At 38.0% G+C, this 19770-nt stretch overlaps 1 protein-coding gene, 1 non-coding gene and 1 pseudogene across 2 annotated transcripts; 1 reads left to right on the forward strand and 2 right to left on the reverse strand.

The window, feature by feature from the left end:
• Window positions 1-165: 165 nt before the first annotated feature.
• LOC111332708 (crooked neck-like protein 1) lies at window positions 166-15385 on the reverse strand. The gene is made up of 21 exons (XM_088744262.1): window positions 15211-15385; window positions 14165-14254; window positions 13164-13226; window positions 12936-13027; window positions 12658-12741; window positions 12000-12074; window positions 11319-11557; window positions 11013-11119; window positions 10712-10774; window positions 10379-10477; window positions 5798-5998; window positions 5202-5261; window positions 4722-4802; window positions 4353-4418; window positions 3695-3775; window positions 3119-3211; window positions 1572-1673; window positions 1223-1287; window positions 905-995; window positions 716-808; window positions 166-402 (listed from the first exon to the last, which is right to left on the reverse strand). The coding sequence occupies exons 1-21, from the start codon at window positions 15262-15264 to the stop codon at window positions 280-282; spliced, it is 2022 nt and encodes a 673-aa protein (XP_088600388.1). The 5' UTR covers window positions 15265-15385; the 3' UTR covers window positions 166-279.
• Window positions 2297-2368, reverse strand: Trnah-gug (transfer RNA histidin (anticodon GUG)). The gene has a single exon. It is a non-coding gene; the product is annotated as a tRNA-His (tRNA).
• On the forward strand, window positions 7023-9655 carry LOC148716241 (E3 ubiquitin-protein ligase TRIM45-like; annotated as a pseudogene).
• Window positions 15386-19770: the final 4385 nt, after the last annotated feature.

The raw sequence follows: 19770 nt of genomic DNA on the forward strand, positions 1-19770 counted from the left end.
TTCGTTACCTATGCTCAGTCCTAAATCCCTTGCTACCTGTGACGTCACAAACTCATGATATTTGAGGTACAGTCATGCCACCCAGACCTCCCACTCTGATAGTCCAACCCCACCCCTCCCATGTCAAACTACAAATCACTCCTTTAAGACTGAACTCAACACTCCACAGTTAACAGATTGAAGATTTATTTTGTTGTGTAGAAAACATTCTGTACACGATATTTGTGATATTTATACGACAACTAAACAACCAGCAGCCAGAACAACAGACGTTATTAATTATTCCTGTTGTGATTGGTTCTTTTTCCAAAGTCTGGCCATCTGGAGCAGTTTAAAGTTAGGCATGTTGGCTTCATCGTCAGGAAAGATGTAATCGTAGTATTCTTCCCAACCAGCATCTGACTGCAAGGAAAAAAAATTTTTGATTGTGTTACAAATAACTTCCAATGAAACCTAAAATTTTGCAAGAAGGACTAAACAACATGTTTTGAAATTTCTTTGAATTGTTTTCTCTAAAAAAATATATAAGTTAAAACAGAGAAAAAAAGAAAACTGCAGTAAGGCTAAAGTATTCTAAATAAGAGCTACGAATTATTTGTGATAACAGCAAAATCTGGAAGAAAATCGTAAGAAAATTGAAAACAATCTACTTGTCACGCGACATTTTGGCTTGAGCAACGGATTGCGTTACGACACAATTCTTAATATCTCTTACCCCATCGTCTGTTTGCACTTTTCTCCTCTTCTTTACCCGGCGAGGCATCTTTTTCTTGATTTCCTCTTGTGAGCTGTCATCTCCATATTCGTCCTAGAGGATCACAATTAGAAAAATGAAATTGAATTCGTTCTTGCTAAGAAATTCCCATTTTCACACTACAAATTACGCTTTCGATTTTAACAATACCTCAAATTCTTTCCAAGCTTCCAGTACCATCACTCTTTCTTCTTTCTCCTCTGCGTTTCTGAGAGATTTGCTCGCGCGTTCGTAAACAGTCCTGAAAATAATATTTGTGTTAAAATAAAATTTAAAAAATTTGATTTACATTTATAAGGATTGGATCTCATATCCACCATAAATTCTCTCATACAAGAAAAATAGGTTCTTTCGTTGAGTTGTCCCCTCTTCCGCCGAACGCGATTGTTCACCGGTCGTTGCGTGACAGTACGTACCATGGTCACCGTTTCGATCGCGAATAACAGAACAGATAACGTTTACACAGACCTTGCTTGTATGATGCTTTCATCAGTTCCAGTAGAGGCCTCGAACTGTGCAAAGCTGATCCAAACCTATAATGAAGAACGTTTGAGGAGAATCAGAGATGTAAACTAAAGCCTTATTAATTAATTACTCAAGCGAAGCGAATGCAGGGATATGCTTCCAAATTTGCTTCGACATGTTCGAGGTTAGGTAAAATCATGATAAAATTATCGACCATGTACATTTTTTCAAGGCACTTAGTATAATCATACTTGAATTAAAGGACGTAATGGAAATATGTGCTCTTGTGCTTCACATTCAACAAAATAACAGAGATCGAATTAAGGTGAAAAACTGAATACTAAAGACCAACCTTAACGTGTTGCGTTCGTTTGAGTAACCTCTCGTACAGATCTCGCGTTTTGTCGTACTCTTCCAAGTTAATCTCAAAATCTATGTACGCTTTCCACAAAACCTGAGAACACAAAAAATCATCGTTTATTACTGGTTTGCTAAATATTTTTATACGATGAATATATGAAGTTCATATATTTTGAACTGCGGTTAGAGATACGTATGATGCACGATCCTCGCAGTAGAGAGCGCTATTTATGCAATAGCGAAATTCAGACCTGAAAAAAATCAGGCCTGTACGGGATTCGAACCACTGACCTCTGCGATACTAGTGCAGCGCTCTACAAATTGAGCTAACAAGCCAACTGGGAGCAGGCCGTTAAGTTGATCAACTTAACGGCCTGCTCCCAGTTGGCTTGTTAGCTTAATTGGTAGAACGCTGCACTAGTATCGCAGAGGTCAGTGGTTCGATTCCCGTACAGGCCTGATTTTTTTCAGGTCTGAATTTCGCTATTGCATAAATAGCGCTCTCTACTGCGAGGATCGTGCATCATACGTAAATATTTTTATATTACAATTCTAAACTATTGAAAGTAGGGGAAATTTTGGGAAAACTAAGTAAAGAAGAAACAATTTTCTTTTGCTTACAAAACTAATGAGGTTAAGTGGGAGAATACAACAGAGTAAAAAAGACTGTTCAGTTAAAAAGAAAAGAAAAAGAGAAAAGGAAAAAAAATTCATGAGTGCCGTGACCAGGATTCGAACCTGGGTTATTGCGGCCACAACGCAATGTACTAACCACTATACGATCACGGCTGCCAACCCGCCTCACGGTACCACTTTCGAACAATATTAGTATTTAAAATACACTATTAACGTCACTTCCGTTCTGCCCGACAAATTTCCTTATAACTTGTTCCTCAAGTAGAGTTACTTACACAATTTACCCGTGTTTGAAACAAATTGTGAAAATACAAATTTTAACAGTCGAAAAGAATATATGCGACAAATGTTGAGCTACGAAATTCTCATGAACAAACAACTTCCGGTATAAAATCCTTTGAATATTTAGTTCAGTGAAGCGAGAAGTTTATAATGCAAATTTCATTTCTTTTAAAACAATTGCTATAACGTTCGAACCAAAATGCAAGCTGTGACTTTCTAGATCTTGTGCGTTTCTTGAAAAGTTCACATCGTGAATTGTCTTTGAAAGAGTCAAAAACACACACACAGCAAGCTTGCTAAGTCACTGAAACCTCGAGAAGCCGTAGTCACAAAGGGAATCTTTTGTTTCTTTATCCATAAACTGTTTGCATAGTAAAGTATGGAGCTGTTCGGAAATCTTGCCGAGATTTTTCATAACCTGTTCTTAGCCCACCTTAAAAATTGCTCGATAGTAATGGCCTTTCATAGTTTATATTGAAGACCGTTACATGTGAAATGCCGATTGGCGAGTTAATTTTCTTATCTCCAGAGTGGACACTGTGTCCGAGTTCGATCACTCTAGAATACGTGACCGGGCAATCTTTGTTGAAGTTAACTACACGCTTTATTGAAATACATTACCTCGGGCATATCAAGCAATGGTTGGTTGACAGCTAGTTCAAACAGCGCACGTGCTCTTTCAGTATCACCAAGAATGGTTTCAAGTTCGGCGTACTAACAAGAAAAAATTATGCTGGTTACGAGTCATCTATCGTCGCGGGTGAAATCTCTTACAGCATCAATCGAAAAGTGCTCCATTAGCAAGTTTAAGCCTTCTCCCAACTCATCTACAGCACTTTTCCTTTTTTATATAGATATCTTACACATAGTCTCCCTGGACTGCTACAATAAATACAGACGTCGTCGGTTTAATTTCGTTCTCTCACTTGATCATTTGTTCATTCATGCCCCTATTTTACATGCTTATTTGTTCATTCGTATGGGCGCGCGGCCTGGCATTTTTTCGATCGTTTGTCCTTACGTTTGTTCACTCAAAAGTTCTTTAGTTTCTTCTTTTCCCGAGTCGATAGTTGTCCGTCCGCAAGTTTTATTCAAGTCAAACTCCATCTATAGTTAATTGCACACTTGAAATGCAATAAACAACTATTACTTCAACAACAACTACAGCAACATGAACATAAAACGTTCTCTCCTAACCTTGACCCATGTGGTACAGTTTGCAGGATTAAACTCCAGGAATTTCTCGTACAACTTACGACAGCGATCAAACTCTCGAAGCTGTTAAAAGCAAAACAGATAAAAATGGCAGATTACGCATCACAAAGGGCAACAAGAAACACCCTTGCGGAGCCGCAGCTCTTGACCACCACAAAAATACCCAATATATGTACCTTTTTTTTTTTGAAGATACGTCTGTAAAAAAAAAAACAAATTAAAATGACGAAGGAGGGGAGGACAGGAAAAGTCTCAAGCATAAAACTTCGATGTTTCCTGAACCTTTTCTCTCCCAAGATCTTACGAGCAATTCTCCTTAGTTTCTGTTAAATACAGCTCTTATGATGTTAATTTAGAGAATTTGGTATTAGATCAACTGACTTATGATCCCCTAATTGATATTTCTCTCTATTCTAATGACTTGTCCGCTTAATATTGTATTGATATTGTAAGGAGAAATTCTGTCTTGGTCACTCAAGGAAGTTAAAGGTTTAAACTTTAATACAATCATGTTTCTATTTGATTTCATTTTTTTCTCTCCATCTCAAAGGTAACTTCGATAATTTTTTTTTCAGTTTAAATAACTCTATCGGCATTAGAGTAAAGCAAAAATTTCTTATTCAATAATCGTTTTACTCACCTGTAACTCGAGACCGATGTATTCTCGGAAGAGTCGGTCTTTGGGACATTTCCCGATCGCTGTGCCCTGTGACGAACAGAAATAACACATAAGCAGACCGTGTGCGACACAGAGTGAACTGGTACCAAGGGACGCTGGAATACGGAGTGAGAGAGGGGCGGTAAGACGAGAGACCCTGGGAACGAGGTTGAGTGCCTCCCTCCAATCAAAAGCCTTTAAATGCCTACAGAACACAACACAAAAGGACACGACCCAATGACCCGGGATGGTTCAAGAACCCACACCATCTGATCAGGAAACGGTTCCCTATTCATCCACTTTTGAGCTTAAAAATATCATCCAAATGATGAGATCACTCAGTACGCTTACCAACGCCTGCCGAGCTGCCTTAAGATCTTTCTGACGAATTTCAAACTGGGCATACAACAGCCAGACTTTTCCGAATGTGAACTGGATATGAAAAATAAAACCGAAATTGTTAGTTGAGTCGTGTTTAAACGAAACTGACGCGTATCCTTTTCATTGCTGCTCCTTAGTACAAATGAAAGACAACAATCTATTCGAAAGATTAAAAAGCAGTCTCGTTAAAAAAAACTCCCTTTATAAGTTTATCTTTGCCAGGTATATGAAGAAAAACAGGGATTATGGACTTGGAAACATTGTCCTGTTATAACACTTAATTCTCATGAATAGCGAACAAACAAACGATTGGTTAGCAGTTGGGAGAATTAGGTTTTAGACCAAGTAAGTGACAGAGTAAGCGACATCGTAATTTTCAAGCAGTAGCATAGTACAGCATATTACAACCACCACGCGTCGCACATAAGGTAGTTCTTAAAAGTTGTTCACCTTCTTGTGTGGTATAAGATCCAAACATGCACGATACACCTGTCTTGTCCTGTCCATGTCCTGTAAAAATCAGAATCAGACATTGAGACAAATACAAGGGCACTTGAATTTTCCAACTGGAATATATTTTACCCCTGCACTTTGAAGAGGCGCTAGCCTAAAAACTTCAACAAGTTCCCATGCTGAACTCTTGAACTAGACGTCCGTGTTCGACCCTTCATTGGGCAGGAAACTCCCCTTTCACACTGCCTCTCTCCGCCCACGAATACCTGTCTAAATTGGTACGACCGAACTGCCATGCAAACCTAACGAAATGCTCAAGACAGGGGAGAGGGGTGGGTAAAGAAAACTCCTATGGCGGGTATGCTGCGATAGACTAGTATCCCATATTTGGATAGCGACAAAACTCCCTACTCCTTTATGTAGCAGAACCGGGTTAAGCTCAACAAGTTGTGCAAATCAATCTCTTTATGAAGACTTTACCTACATTTGTAGCAGAACTGGGGTCTAGCTTGATAAGAAATTCTGCGAGTCAGTCTCTTGCGCAGGTTTTAACTACATCTGCACAAGCCGACACCTGCCAAAATAAAACACACCTTAGCCAGAAGTTCTTCATATAGCGCATAATTGATCCACAGGTAAATGTATCGTCTCCATAGACGCTTCTCCTCGGCGGGTGGAATATTGGCGATTGCTCTTTCGTAGACTTCCCTCACTGCATCGGGATCCGCCTCGCTTTCCATCAGACGAAGGTAATCAAACCATGCGTCGTAATTATTCGGATCTGTTTTCACTTCCTGGCAAATAAAACGAAAAAAAAATTTAAATGTATTAACATGCTCGGTTGGACAGAACGTAAAATGAAGCCGTAGTTTCACTTGCACGTTTTCCTCAACAGGTTTTCCCTTTAAAAGTCTTCTTTGGTGGTATGGAGGAAAAATGATAACACATTTTGCCTTGTCATATCACCCAGCTCAAATAACTAAATGTCGGTTTTTGAAAAAGGAAATTTAGGAGGGAAAATCAGATCCACACGAATTTTTTTCCTCCTAGACCCTTCACAGATCTACCTGATATTAAATTTCCGCCCAGAGCGCGAGGGATAAGGGAGCCTTGCCGCAAAATTTAACGATGCGTACGCAAGGGGTGTGGGTAGTGATTTGTTTTCTTCTTCTCCCACACCGTGGTCGCTCACGCGCGCTCGCCTCGCGTTTCCTCGCCTAACTAATGCTACCGAAAGAAGATAAGACAGCCAAGGACAGTTTAGCTTCCTACGCCAATAGATAACTTGAACAAGTGACTTCCTAAAGAGAACTTTAAAAGGACGAGGTCAAAACGAATTGCTACAAAGGAACTTGAATAATTTCGGCTGAATTCCTGAAGATAAGCTATGTGTGACCTTGTTTTTGCACGAATGGAATTTGCAACAAACACCACACACCGCTTCAGCTTTTCTTTTCTTTTTATCTTTTTTAATCAGCCACCGAAGAAATATTAAAATAATCATCCATGTTAAAAAATGTTGAGATTTTCATTTTACTACACAGACAGTTACGGAAGGACGATAAGAGTTTCTATAAAGACGACTGTCGTAAACGAATAGTCCATTTTACAGTTGGGTGCTTGGTTCTTAAGCCTTTAAACGGGAGTGAGGCTAGAGGTGACCTTGTTATGATACAAACCTTGCTGCTTTTCAAATGTAAATCACTTTGTTATCATGCTAACTAGATACTGGTCTCTATCACAACAAGGTAACCTTTAGCCTCACTCTGAATCAAAGGCTTGGCAACTAAGTACACAACTGTAGAAGGAGCTTGTGAGTCACGAGATTTGGAGTCCTTCCTATGACGTGACCAATTACCTTCATCTTGAAAGATTCTAAGGAAGAAAGACTCATTACGATAGGAAAACATTAACTAAAGTGATAAAAGCAAAGAATAAAAGAATAATTAAGGAAGAGGAAGATTAGGGCAGAGTAAAAACCAAAATCCTAAGAGATTAGAAATTATTTTCGAGTATAAAAAGGTCGTCGAAGCCATGAATTTTGATTGGCATGTGGCAATCGGTTGATATGGACTTTGCTGTTTTCTCGGAAACCTGAACTATCATCTACAATCAAGTCATTGCGTTGAGTGTCTCGCGAAAGTCTAGTGTGTTTCGCTTCGAAGATGGAGTCCATTTTGAAAGATCTCAAGAGGCAAGTTACTTGCTCCATCTGTCTCGATACCGTTTCCCCAACAGTTTTTTCTACAAAAGTTTGCTGAGTCTTCTCGCCTTTCGACAGAGTGGCGAAGATGGTAATATTACTAGTTATCAATGCAGCGCAACCAACCCTCAAATGTACTATAGCTTCGATTGAGGACGATTCATGTGCCCTGATTGTTTCAACGCACATGAAGTGCTTAAAAAGTCTTTTCAAGGACACAAAGTCACGTCAGTCAAGGACTTTAAAGCAGAAGATTACGAAGCACTGCTGAAGCGACGGCCATTTTGCACACAACAGTTTCACGAAAGAGAAAAAGCCAGATTCTTTCGCTCACAGTGTCAACTTTGTCCGATCTGCATAGTCAGGGATCATCAAAACCACAACGCCATTTCGCTCGACAAAGCAGGTCACGAAGAAAAAGAAAACATCACTTCTGGCACTAAGATGATAATGGAAAAAGAAGCCGAACTTTGTAAAGTTATCAAGGAATTCGAAGAAACAATTTCTGAGCTTGAAAGAAACTTCAAGCCGAGCAAATAACAGCCGAGCAAATAACAGCCGAGCAAATAACAGCCGAGCAAATATTCGTCAGCGCGAGCGAGAAGCGATCGAATCCCTGGCAACAACACGCGTGTCGAGACTTCAGAGGATAAATGCGGCCAAACAGGAAGTGGAATCCCTGGTAAAACAAATAAACCAAGCAGCTGAGTTTGCGGCAAACCTGGTTCAGAGAAGCGCAAGCTCGGATATCATGCAAAACAGGGCGACTTTGAAACAAAAATTTGAAGAGCTTTGTAGAGTTGAAGCCCCAACACATTACCAGACTGCAGTCGTTAAATTTTTTCCCCCCTTCTCGACAGGACCTGACACTGGGTGTTATTCAGGTCATCCCGATAGTCGTGAATTAATGAACTCTGGAAGGAATGGATCAAACTTTTCAAGCTGGTGTAGAAGCAGAGTTTTCGTTATGCCCAAAAAACGGCAGCCGACGGAGAGATGATTAACTAGGCTGATCTTAAAGATCAAGTTGAGTTGCTGATAGAACCCGCCAAAGATGTAACAAACGTAACCGTTTAAGAAAAAGAGGACGGCAATCTAAGGTTGAAGTTTTCACCTAAAGAGCCTGGTGCCTACAGTGTTGAAGTAAAGATTAAAGATGAAAGGCTTCCGAACTGTCCGTTCACTTTACCAGTGAAAGAACGAGAACTTGTGGTAGTTGGCGAGTTGGATTTGAAGTTCAACCAAGGGCAGGAGTTCAAGAGACTATGTGGTATAGCTGTCAACAAGCAAGGTGACATTGTTGTCGCAGATAATTAAGGACACCGTGATCATGTGGTCAATAAAGGACACTGTTTAAGACAAATTGGGAAAGAAGGAACAGATCCTGGACAATTCAAATATCCCACCAACGTGTTTTTTTTAAACGACAACGAAATTCTTTGTGCGGATCAATTAAATGATAGAATACAACAATAAATACTCAGACAGGTTCTGTTTTGAAAACCTTTGGACAAAAAGGTGAGGGGAAAGGACACTTTGGGAGTCCACTTAGTGTTTGCGTTGATGATATAGAACGTATTGTTGTCACTGAATTCCACAACAGCAGAGTTCAAGTACTGTCGAAAGAGGGCGAAACTATATCCACAATAGGGGAAAGTGGTCCAGAGAGACTCGGCAAACCAGTCAGTTGCATTCCTTACAAAACATTTTCGCGGTAAATGAAAGTGAAAAACACAGCATAAAAGCATTTGACTCGGCAGGAACGTTCTTGTACAAGTTTGGAGAAAAAGGGAATCAAGATGGACAGTTCAACGGTCTCCGTGGCATGTGTTCAAACAGCTCCAATATTCTACTTGTTTGTGACCGTTACAATAACAGAATTCAGCAATTTTCTTTGGACGGTCGCTTTACAGGCAAAACTGTCGTTCCTTTACAAAGTCCAAATCGAATCGTAACAGCGCCAGATGGGCGTATACTCGTCGTTTGCGCCCAAGCTAAAAAAATATACACACTAAGGTAAATGCGTAGTTATTTAACGAATCACCCAATTGGGATTCAAAATAAAGCCATTGTTTTAGATAAGTAAACTTGAAAGAGTCTAAGATGGGTTTAACTTTTTGTCATGTAATCTACCTGTCTACTTGATATGATTGAATAAGAAGAGCAGATATTCTAAGAGGATACAACCCTTATCAGCAAGCAAGACAGTTAGGAAATGAGCATACTGAAGTAAATGTGTTGAACAATATTCCACGAATCATTTAATTCAGAAACTAAACTCAATCACTTTTAAAAGCAGTTTCAAGTTTGGCTGTCAAGGTTTTCGTCACTCCATAAAAAATGCAGGCAAGGGTAACCATAATTAATTTTTGGCCTTTGAGAGTTACCAACTAAAATTATTAATTAAAAATCCCTTATTTTGACAAGCTATTTACCAATCAAAAATTACCTTCTACATGTAAATTCAATTTTTTTTTGAAAATAGGTAAAAATTTAAAATTCTTGCATTTCTTAATTCTGTTCATTTCTGATCATCTTTTTTGCCTTTTTACTTATGATGACCACAAAGGGTAAAACCACTGTTAGCATTTGTAAAGAGAAGGAGGTTGTACCTTGTTTATTTTTTGAGAGTCAACTGCGATGGCACATGCCTGTTTTAGACTCGTATTTGACAAATAATGCGATCTGAGAAGTAAATTTCAAGTCTTGATGGAATAAGCTGTGAGCTTTATCCCTTTTGAAATCCTCTCCATACAATATTTTTCCTCGTACAAGATCAAAGCAGGCAATCTGCAATGGGTAAGACAGGCCCACCTTATCCACTTGGATAGCCAATCAAAATGCAGGATTTATTTTCACCTGCCCAAGGGTACCACCAGCTATATAATACAACCTAATATCACAACATCTACTTTGTTTAACTGTGACTTTAAAAAAAAGTACATTTGTTTTTATCTATCAATCAACTAACCTCCTCATACTGGAATTTTCTCTTGCTAACGATCACATCTTCTATCCCCCCTTTGTCTCCATATTTCTTCTCATGTTGAGTGTAAGCTTTGTACAACTCCTGAAAAAAAAATAGTGACAAGTAAATTTTGAATGAAAGAACACCTAATCTAAGGGACATCAATGAGGCTTTAGGGAAAAAGAAGAAGGAATAGAGATGAGAGAGGAATGAGAAGATCAAAAATTATTTTAAAAGTCAGGAGCATGTAAATATTTTCTGAATTCAGGTCTTCCAAATGTGTAGAAAATGAATCAACTTCGATTAGAAGAAAGCCTGTATGTAATCCACACTTACTTCACACTCCTCTTTTGGTAAGATTTTCAGAGCATACTGGAAAATCACCCTCACTCGATCATGCTAAGGAATAGAAAAAAAATTGAGATATTCAGGTTTTGTATAGTCACTTAGCTTCCTACATGTACAACCTTATACTTCAAATTGATCAGTCCCAAAGAAGTGTCACACTATTATTTGCAACTACTATTTTGTTCACTCAAAACTCAAAAAAGAAATGTTTAATTATTATAGTTAGTTTATACCCTTGTCAAAAAATTTTGACAAAATCAAACCACTTGTGGGAAGTTTCTATCCATACCTCTTTGCAGTTTTCTTCAAATTTTGCAAATGCAAGAAAAAGTTTCTCCTCTGCATTTTCCTCACCAAAAAACTCTACTGCTCTTTCATACACATCTCTTGCACCAACTGAAAAAATATATCTTTTATCATCACAAAATAAATTTTACATCTGTGGATGAAACAGTCATCGCTAGAAATTGTCAGTCACTTGTTCCAAATAGCAATTGAAGCCTAGAGGTCTAAAAATCATTTACTGTCAATAGAAAAACTTCATATCAAAAAAGTAAAATTGTAAACCATGTCACTAAGATATGAATCCATTCACCTGAATTGGACTGCCGTTCCTCAAATTTAGCAAACTTCACCCAATTTTTCACTTCTGGATGTACCATAACAAATCTCTCATATATACTCCTGGCACGATCCACTTCCTTGTATCTGAGCTCCATGTTAATATAAGAATGCCAGGCTTGCTCATCTGGCTCCCATTCCATCCATCGTTCAAAAATCTGCCGTGCACCAGCAATGTTAGTGAGCATCTCTTCCATGTAGGTGTATTTGTACCTGTTTAAAAAAAAAAATGATATAGCTTTTTACTGCCAGATCTTATACCAATATGCATGTAATCTCTCCTCAATATTTTGACCCACTATCCTGCAAACAGCTTATGAGAAGAGAGAAAGTTAACAGATAGAAAGTAATATCATGATAGACCACTTCATTGTCTTGATAAATTTCAAAGAAGTACACTGCAGCTTGAAAGGAGAATTAAGATAAGATCAAATCCTGAGAGTGGATTCAGTCAAAGCCACAACTTGTAATTAACTGTTATAATCTTGCTTGAAAACATAAAATTGATAAATACAGATCAATTTTCTGCAGTTTCTCTTTGCTACAGGCACTTATGAATGTATTGTTGTTTTCACAAAATGCTAACCAACTTACACTTAACAAGAATACCCTAGGCTTACTATAAATAAATCACCAAGAAGCATTATGTACTAACCAAAACTGGTTCACTCTTGGCAAGATGGTGACAGCTCTGTCCCAGATATTCCGTGCATGGTTAATCTGGCGATGCCTGTGGAGGTAAAACTCTAAGCTCAATATCAGAGGTAGGATGGGTTACATCTACAAGACTAGCTGACAGAGCTGCTGGAGTATATGTGTATCTCTCTGGTTTATCTCACACAAAGTAACCTGTACCATTGCTGCTCTTCCAGAACTGTTGATAATTCATCACAAGTTGCCCACCCTCCCCTCCCTTAATATCTTGTCATGTTTCCCTAACAGTCTGCCAGTTACCATTTACCTTCCTGGGTGGAGAGAGGCACAATAAAAGTAAAGTGTTTTGCCCAAGAACACTGAACAGTGACCTGATCAAGGTTTAAATCCAGAGACCCCACAACCCAGAGTCAATATTTTACCAGCCAACCTGTCATGCTCCTTTTCTTTGTAAACTGCTTTTAATAGAATAAGAATACTTTCTCAATCACTTTCTACAGAATTATTCTGATTCCCAATTTCCCAATCCCAGTGGGGCAGTGTGTAGGTCTTCTATTGTCAGAAAAAAAAATCATTATTAGGGTCTGGATAAAAGTTTTAATCTACAAGTATTTTCATCAAAATACAGTTAAACTTATCTCACAAGGAAACAGACTCACTTCATTTCCATCTCAGCATATTTCAGCCATATGGTGATATTTCTGTGGTCTACATCTAAAGCTCTCTCATAGACAGACCTTGCTCTGAAAGAGAGAAATCAAAGCAATCTTACATCTAACCCAATAAGAAATCATTAATTTCAATTAAATAGAAATTAGTTGCACACTCACTCAGCTGCCCCTTGTAAGTTCACCACATTTTCACCACTGTGATGATCAATTTGTTAAATTTGTTACCTTTCTTAATTATTAAATCAAATAATAGATTTAATCTCTACCTTTGAATTTCTCTCTGACTTTCTTCCCACTGAGCATACTTTAGCCAGTTACTTATTACTGATCTGTTTTTACGAAGGCTGTCCTCAAATGCCTGGCAAGATAAAATAGGAGAATCAGTCAAAAATTCAATTATTAAATTTACAATCATTACTACCGTAACAATAGTTTGATTTCAGATCAATCCAATTAATCCAACTCCTAGTAATAAAAAATCAAATAAATCAAACCTTTCTTTTTCGAAGCTTGTACTCTTGTAATTCATCAGGATCACTTATCTTCTGTTTGGGAGGCTGAAAAGAAATAATTATCAGTTAGTAACTATCATCTTAAATCGGCAAACAAATTGATGTGTAGAATTAATAATAGATAAATCTTGTTTTTATTGTGGACCTCAAAAACTTTGGTATAATGAATTGGAGTGATAATGAGCTGATTTTAGGTTAATAATAATAATAATAATAATAATAATACCTTTATTTAAACACGATGTGTTTCAAAGCTGAACAGCTTGTGGGGTCATGTGTAAATCAAATAAACTTCTAAATTAAATAAATTCAAATGATGGTTTTTGAGGAGAAGGGAAAACCAGAGTACCCGGAGAAAAACCTCTCCGAGCAGAGTCGAGAACCAACAAACTCAATCCACTTATGACACCGGGTCCGGGAATCAAACCCGGGACACATTGGTGGAAGGCGAGCGCTCTCACCACTACGCCAACCCTACTCCCCTTTGTTTTGTATCACTGCACTGTTTTTCTTTTCAGAGTATTTCAATCTTAAATTTGGAAAACAGGGAACCTTGCAGAAAGGAAGAAGAATTAATTAAGTTACCAATAAAATAAAATCTTTCATGTTAGAAGTTAAATGTATTTCTCTTTAAAAAGGTGGAATATCTTTCAAAAGTGGAAGCTGCAGTGGCAAGTTAGAGCAAACCAATAAAAATTCATTGCTTATTTGGGAAAAATCAATGAAATCATACAGTGAGAGTCAAAAGTTAAATCAATTTTCTTAACAATTAATTTTGGTTGAAAATGAAGCATAGTATCATATTAAAGAGTTTGCAAGAAAACTGGTTAGGAAAATAATGTTCTGAATTATTTTCTCTCCTTGCTTTTACAATCTAAAATATATTTCTGTTTAGAATACCACAATCTATACAAAAAATTGGAAAGTAATTTATAGAATTATAAAGATATAAAGGTAACTGCAGTATGTACAGTTTAACTTACTGGTGGAACCAATTCTAACTGCCTCTCCTTGGCCTCCCTCAAGAGTTGTTCAGCTGTGATCTGAACAGGAGCTGGGGCCTTATTCTTCACCTGAAAATATGAACAAATGTATTCAGTGAATAACAGGAACTAATGGCACCTTATATTGGAGACACAAGAGAAAACTTCATATAACGATGGTACAAAATTTGAAAGCCAGCAATATTTAAAGCATCCAAACTTGGTGATGTTTTGCATTGATTGTAGCAATTCAGTAATCATATCAGGAAAAAAGAAGCAAGATTTAAATGCTCGAGCTAGGGATAAACATTTGCTACAATATCCATTGAAATTCCCTGAAGCAGACACACTCAGCCACTTCTGGAAAATTTTAATGGGTGATAAGCTCATTGGTGGCAGTGACTGGTATTGGCTAAAATTTCCTGATGAGTGACAGGCTTCCATCACATTCCAACAGAACTCATGAGTTCAATGAACGTGAACCCAGTATGCCTGATACATGTACCCAGAACTCAATCAACTTAACCACTGTAATGATCTTGTTACTAAATGTTTGCTTCCTTGATATGACAAGCGTGCAAATTCTCCCAACAAATCTACAATGAAATGTATGGCAACTCAGTAGAAAGGAGAGTTTGATTACAATCCAGATCTTGCAAATAAAGAGTCTGTTGAAAGCCAATTAGGGCTTGAAAACTTTACTTCACTCGTAATTTTTCCTCTCTCTCACAATCTTAACTTTATCATCACTGAAATTATAAAACGTCCCGGTCACTTGAACAAATAGGTGGAGATTTCTGAAGTAAAGTCGTAGATCACGACGTTAAATTACTCTCAAAGTCGAATGTCGAAACTTTGTTAGCTAAGAAGGAAAGATCAACTCTTCTCAGTGTACGAATCAACGATGAACTACAAAAGAAATGCCTCAGATCTGGAAAGATAAGCTATAGAAGCTTATCGAATCCATAATCCGCGTGTGCATGTTTACCTGTCACTATTCAAACTAAGATTTTCAATTCCTCGTTAAAATCGTAAGATATACAAACCTTTGCAACTTTCGGAACCCTAGTCTTGGTTACACTCTGCTCCGGTGATGCCATAATCCTTATTATACTTGAAATCAAGCTAAAAAATCCACAAAATATATGCCTTTTACTTCAGACGCGTCTCAAACCTACAACTCGTCCGACATATTGAAAACGTTTTAGTACCCAGTCCTCTAAAGGCCAAAAAGGCTTGGAGGATTTCCAAGATGGCGGCAAATGTGGTCTGGTGTTCCATTCGTTGTTTTTGCCGTCCCAGTGCCGGCAACGCAAGGCTAAAATTCTGTAGAATAGCGAGTTCCTTCTTTAGACAACAGCATACAAAACCCATGGAAGACGACAAATTTTTTAATAATTTTTTAATTATAGACTAGTGAGCAGCACTTCTGCGAACAGTAGTTGTAAAACTTCTTGTATTTTCCTACGCGTTTCGTCTAACTGACGTAGACTTCTTCAGGGAGTTTTACAAGTATGACTAAACGCCTGTATTTATAAGCCAAGGTTACAGGGGCCGATGACCGTAAAGGCTCGGCCAGACTTACGAACAGGAACAGGCGAAGCCGTGAAAAATTTGTGAAAAATTTAACACGTGTAAGGCAAGGTGAGAAAAATATATTTTGGGGGCCACGGTTTTAGCTAAATCATCGGCCCCTGTAACTTTGACTTATGAATACAGGCGTTTAGTCATACTTGTAAAACTCCCTGAAGAAGTCTACGACAGTTAGACGAAACGCGTAAGAAAATACAAGAAGTTTTACAACTACTGCTCGCAGAAGTGCTGCTTACTAGTCTATAATTAAAAAATTGTTAAAAAAATTAAAAAACCACTAAAAGATAAACTTGCACGTATCCATTAAAAGAATGAAAATGATCCTTCAGGTTTTTTCTCGCCTTATAGACTTCATAGTTAAGTCCCACTAGTGATTTGCTTAAAGTTTCGCCGAATTTTATTTTCTGAAATTTCACCATCATACTAACTTCTTGTCTGCAAACTGGAAGTGGAGCGGGAACAACTAAAAACCGGAAAAACTACTTTCGAAAAAGTCAAGATAACGTGGTTTGTATAATAATTGTATAATCGGATGTTTCTCTCGAGTTGGCCCTGCTTGTTAAACTATTTTCGATCTGTCAAAAGTCAACTTCACAACGAGGCTTTGCCGAATACAGACAAAGGGAATCACTTAACATTATTCGTAGTGAGTTTCTCACTCTCGCTATCATGAAAAGAATGTAATATATCCCTCCCTTGTTTACAATTGAGGCAGTGTCGCAGATGACTGAGTTTGCCCTGTGCAACTCATATATCATCAGTTACAAAAAGTGTTGGAATGTAAATTTGCAAAATCGAACCGGCTCAAGGTAAACCCCGGAAAAATAATTAAACAACTCACTACTCCCTATACGTAGCAAAGTCCGGGTTAAGTTTAACAAGTTATGCAAGTCAGTCTCTTTATGAAAACTTTACCTACATCTGTCGCAGAACCGTGGTTAAGCTTAACAAGTTATGCAAGTCAGTCTCTTTATGAAAACTTTAGACTACATCTGTCGGAGAACCGTGGTTAAGCTCAACAAGTTCTGCGAGTCAGTCTCTTTTCCTGGCTTAACCTACATCTGCGCAGGCCGACAGCAGCAAAAAAAAAGAACTTACCTTGTCCAGAAGTTCTTCAAACAGCGCATAGTTGATCCACAGGGAAATGTATCGTCTCCATAAACGCTTTTCCTCGGCGGGTGGAATACTGGAGATAGCTCTTTCGTAAACTTCTCTCACTGCATCGGGATCTGCCTCGCTGTCCTTCAGACGAAGTTAATCAAACCACGCTTCGTAATTATTCGGAATTGTTTTCACTTCCTGGTAAATAAAACGAAAGTAAAGGTTAAATAAGAGTTGAACATGCTCGGTTGGACAAAACGCAAATTTTTAGACATGTTATTTATTATAGCAGTAGTTATGGATCATTTCTTATATCTTACTTGAAAAGAGACGCAATTCAGTTTTTTAACTGCAATGTTTTTCTTAATAAGTACAGTCTGCAGTCTACTAGTCACTCCTAGCGGTTTAAAAAGGGTGAAACATGATTTTGTATGGTAATGCTTTTTGAGTGAGGAATAAGCCATCTTAACCGCTACTATTCCACCTAGAAAATGATACAATTCCTTGAACTTGAACTTGAACTTGAACTTTATTTTTATTTAGACACGGTAAATCTATCAGATAAAATGATAATATTATTACAATCTATTATTACAGTTACAATCTATTTTAATCTATATAAACATGATCTAAAATTTAAAAGTGAAATAGAAAAAAATAAAGAAATTCTGCTTTACATAGATGCCGTGTGTGTTTTTGTCGATTCAGACGAAGAAATTGCGACAACCATTTCGGAAGGATTGAAGTGATTTTGCTTGCCGCAATTCAGGGGACAAGCTATTCCAGATAACCGCACCGTTATAGCTAAAGCTATTTTTCAGGAAATTGGTGCGGGGCAATGGAACAGCTAGTTTGTTTTCAGAGTTCCTTAGATTATATGGAGGATCATATTTAGTGAAAAGAGAACCAAGATAGTCGGGCGCAAGACCATGTATAGATTTATAGACCATGGTGGCCACTTGTATTTGTCGCTGAGTATCTAACCGTCTCCAGTTAAGTTGCACAAAAAGAGGATCAGCGCTTGTGTCATAACTGGAGAAGGTCAGAATACGGGCAGCCCGGTTTTGCAACTTTTGGAGTGTGTCAACTGGATATAAATCATTTTTTGTCTGGTACTACTAGCATTATCTGTGTAGGGCCGGTAGATCATACTGTTGAGCCTTTACTCGCTGGAGAAATTAAACTAGTGTAAAAAGTAGAGTTTCTAAAGCCAACGTTTTGAGGGTTAGCCCTTCCTCATTCGCTCTTGTGATACCCCCATCGATGCAGCGCCATAGATTCTTTAAAACCTTACCCTCGTCTTTCACGAAGTAGTTTGATGCTGTGGAAAGTGGTTCTATATGCCGGAAAATCATTTTCGCGCGGTACTATTTCTCACGATGTAAAACACAGTTGTAACTTTTGTAAAGTAAAAACTTAGGGTTGATGACGACCCACGAAGTAGCACTTCATGTTAAAGACGAAGAGTGACAAAGAGAGAACAGAGTGGCGACAGTGGAAATAATGAAGACTGTACATATTTAAAAGCCATTTATAGTTACAAGGACATTTTGCGGTGTCGTTTATCCATGCGGCACAAATCGCTTTTAACTGCAGACAGAGTTGCTTGCGAAAACCACAAGTGCACTTTTATAAATTAAATCAAAAGATTGCGCCATACGATCGCATTATTTTGTTACTCCTACCACTTATTTATTATTATTGGCCAGAATCCATTCTTTCCCAACAGCCAATCACATTCTGGTCAATATTCCCGAGGGTGTAGTCGGATGGTGAGTTTTACCTTTGAGCAATCTGGGACTCCCCTCACTCCACGGGGACTTATTATATTCGTCACCAGGTGCCCCGAAGCTCAGTGCCAGTTTGAATTGGACAAATTCTGATGGCAACGGTTTCACGTTTTCGGGCCGCCATTCAAGTGGGTTAACGTACAAGTTTTACGGAGCCTGCTAGCTTCGCATTTCAAGCTGGGGCTGCTTTAGTGAATTCCCGGTTTAGAGTTATTCTTGTTCTACGAGCCCGGCGTGTTTATTTGGCGACTGGATTGGATTTTCGCAAAAAAAATATGCTGGATTGAGGGTCGATCGGTCCCCGACTCTGCCATCAGCCTCCTACTTGGTCTCTCTACTATGAAGGAAAGGTGAAGAAGAGTATTTTTCCCGAAACTTCGTGTACATATTAAGGACAACAACAAATCGCCACATGGTAAGTTTCATTGATTTTTATTTCCATTTTCAAGCAAATTTCCAGACCTAAACTTCGCCCCATATGTTCTCTCTATTTAACCATGTTTGTGAAGGTGACACAAACAGTGAGCCTGGGTTACCTGTGCAGGTTCCGGTTAAGTTTTGAGCAGTCCAAATTAGATTTTAAAAGACTGAAGCGCTTTTCTTTGAAGAAAATCGACCATTTCAGTTCAAAGATACCGAACCCGGAAAGCACGAGTGTGTTCGGGTTTCATATTGCTTCTGGCACGCGTTTCGAAGGGTTATTAGTAAAATGAGTAACGGCGTAACGAGAAACCGCGTAACGAGATTTTTTTAATTGTTATTTTTTTTTTTTTGGAATTTTTTTTTATTTTATTATTTTTTTAAATTTTATTATCTTAAATGCGGGGTTTTTCCCGTCCTTTGGCCAAAGTTACAGCATTCCGGAGACACTAGAGAGTTCTTTTTAATAGATATGCAAGCTCTGATGAGTTCTTTAAAAGAGAATTTCCATCAAGGTTCAATTTGAAGGTAAGTTTTATTGCATGTTATAGTAGCCAACTCAACATGAGGCTGCGGGGAATATGCTTGTGTCAATTTCCTTAGAATTAGAAAACCTCAGTATACACTATCTAAATTTAATCATAGTTAAATTATTTAAATTAATGTTAGTTTTTTTATCGTATATATATTTTTTCTTTTTAG

The sequence above is a fragment of the Stylophora pistillata genome, chromosome 14, assembly GCF_964205215.1.
Source record: "Stylophora pistillata chromosome 14, jaStyPist1.2, whole genome shotgun sequence".
Classification (NCBI taxonomy): Eukaryota; Metazoa; Cnidaria; class Anthozoa; order Scleractinia; family Pocilloporidae; genus Stylophora; species Stylophora pistillata.

What these genes read in the sequence shown, in the direction of transcription:
- LOC111332708 (XM_088744262.1), bottom strand. Translation starts at nt 15,264, where the DNA reads ATGGCATCACCGGAGCAGAGTGTAACCAAGACTAGGGTTCCGAAAGTT. An exon ending in GGGTTCCGAAAGTTGCAAAG is followed by an intron (nt 14,255 to 15,210) that starts GTTTGTATATCT and finishes TCATATTTTCAG; the next exon opens with GTGAAGAATAAGGCCCCAGC. An exon ending in GAAAGCATCATACAAGCAAG is followed by an intron (nt 996 to 1,222) that starts GTCTGTGTAAAC and finishes TATTATTTTCAG; the next exon opens with GACTGTTTACGAACGCGCGA.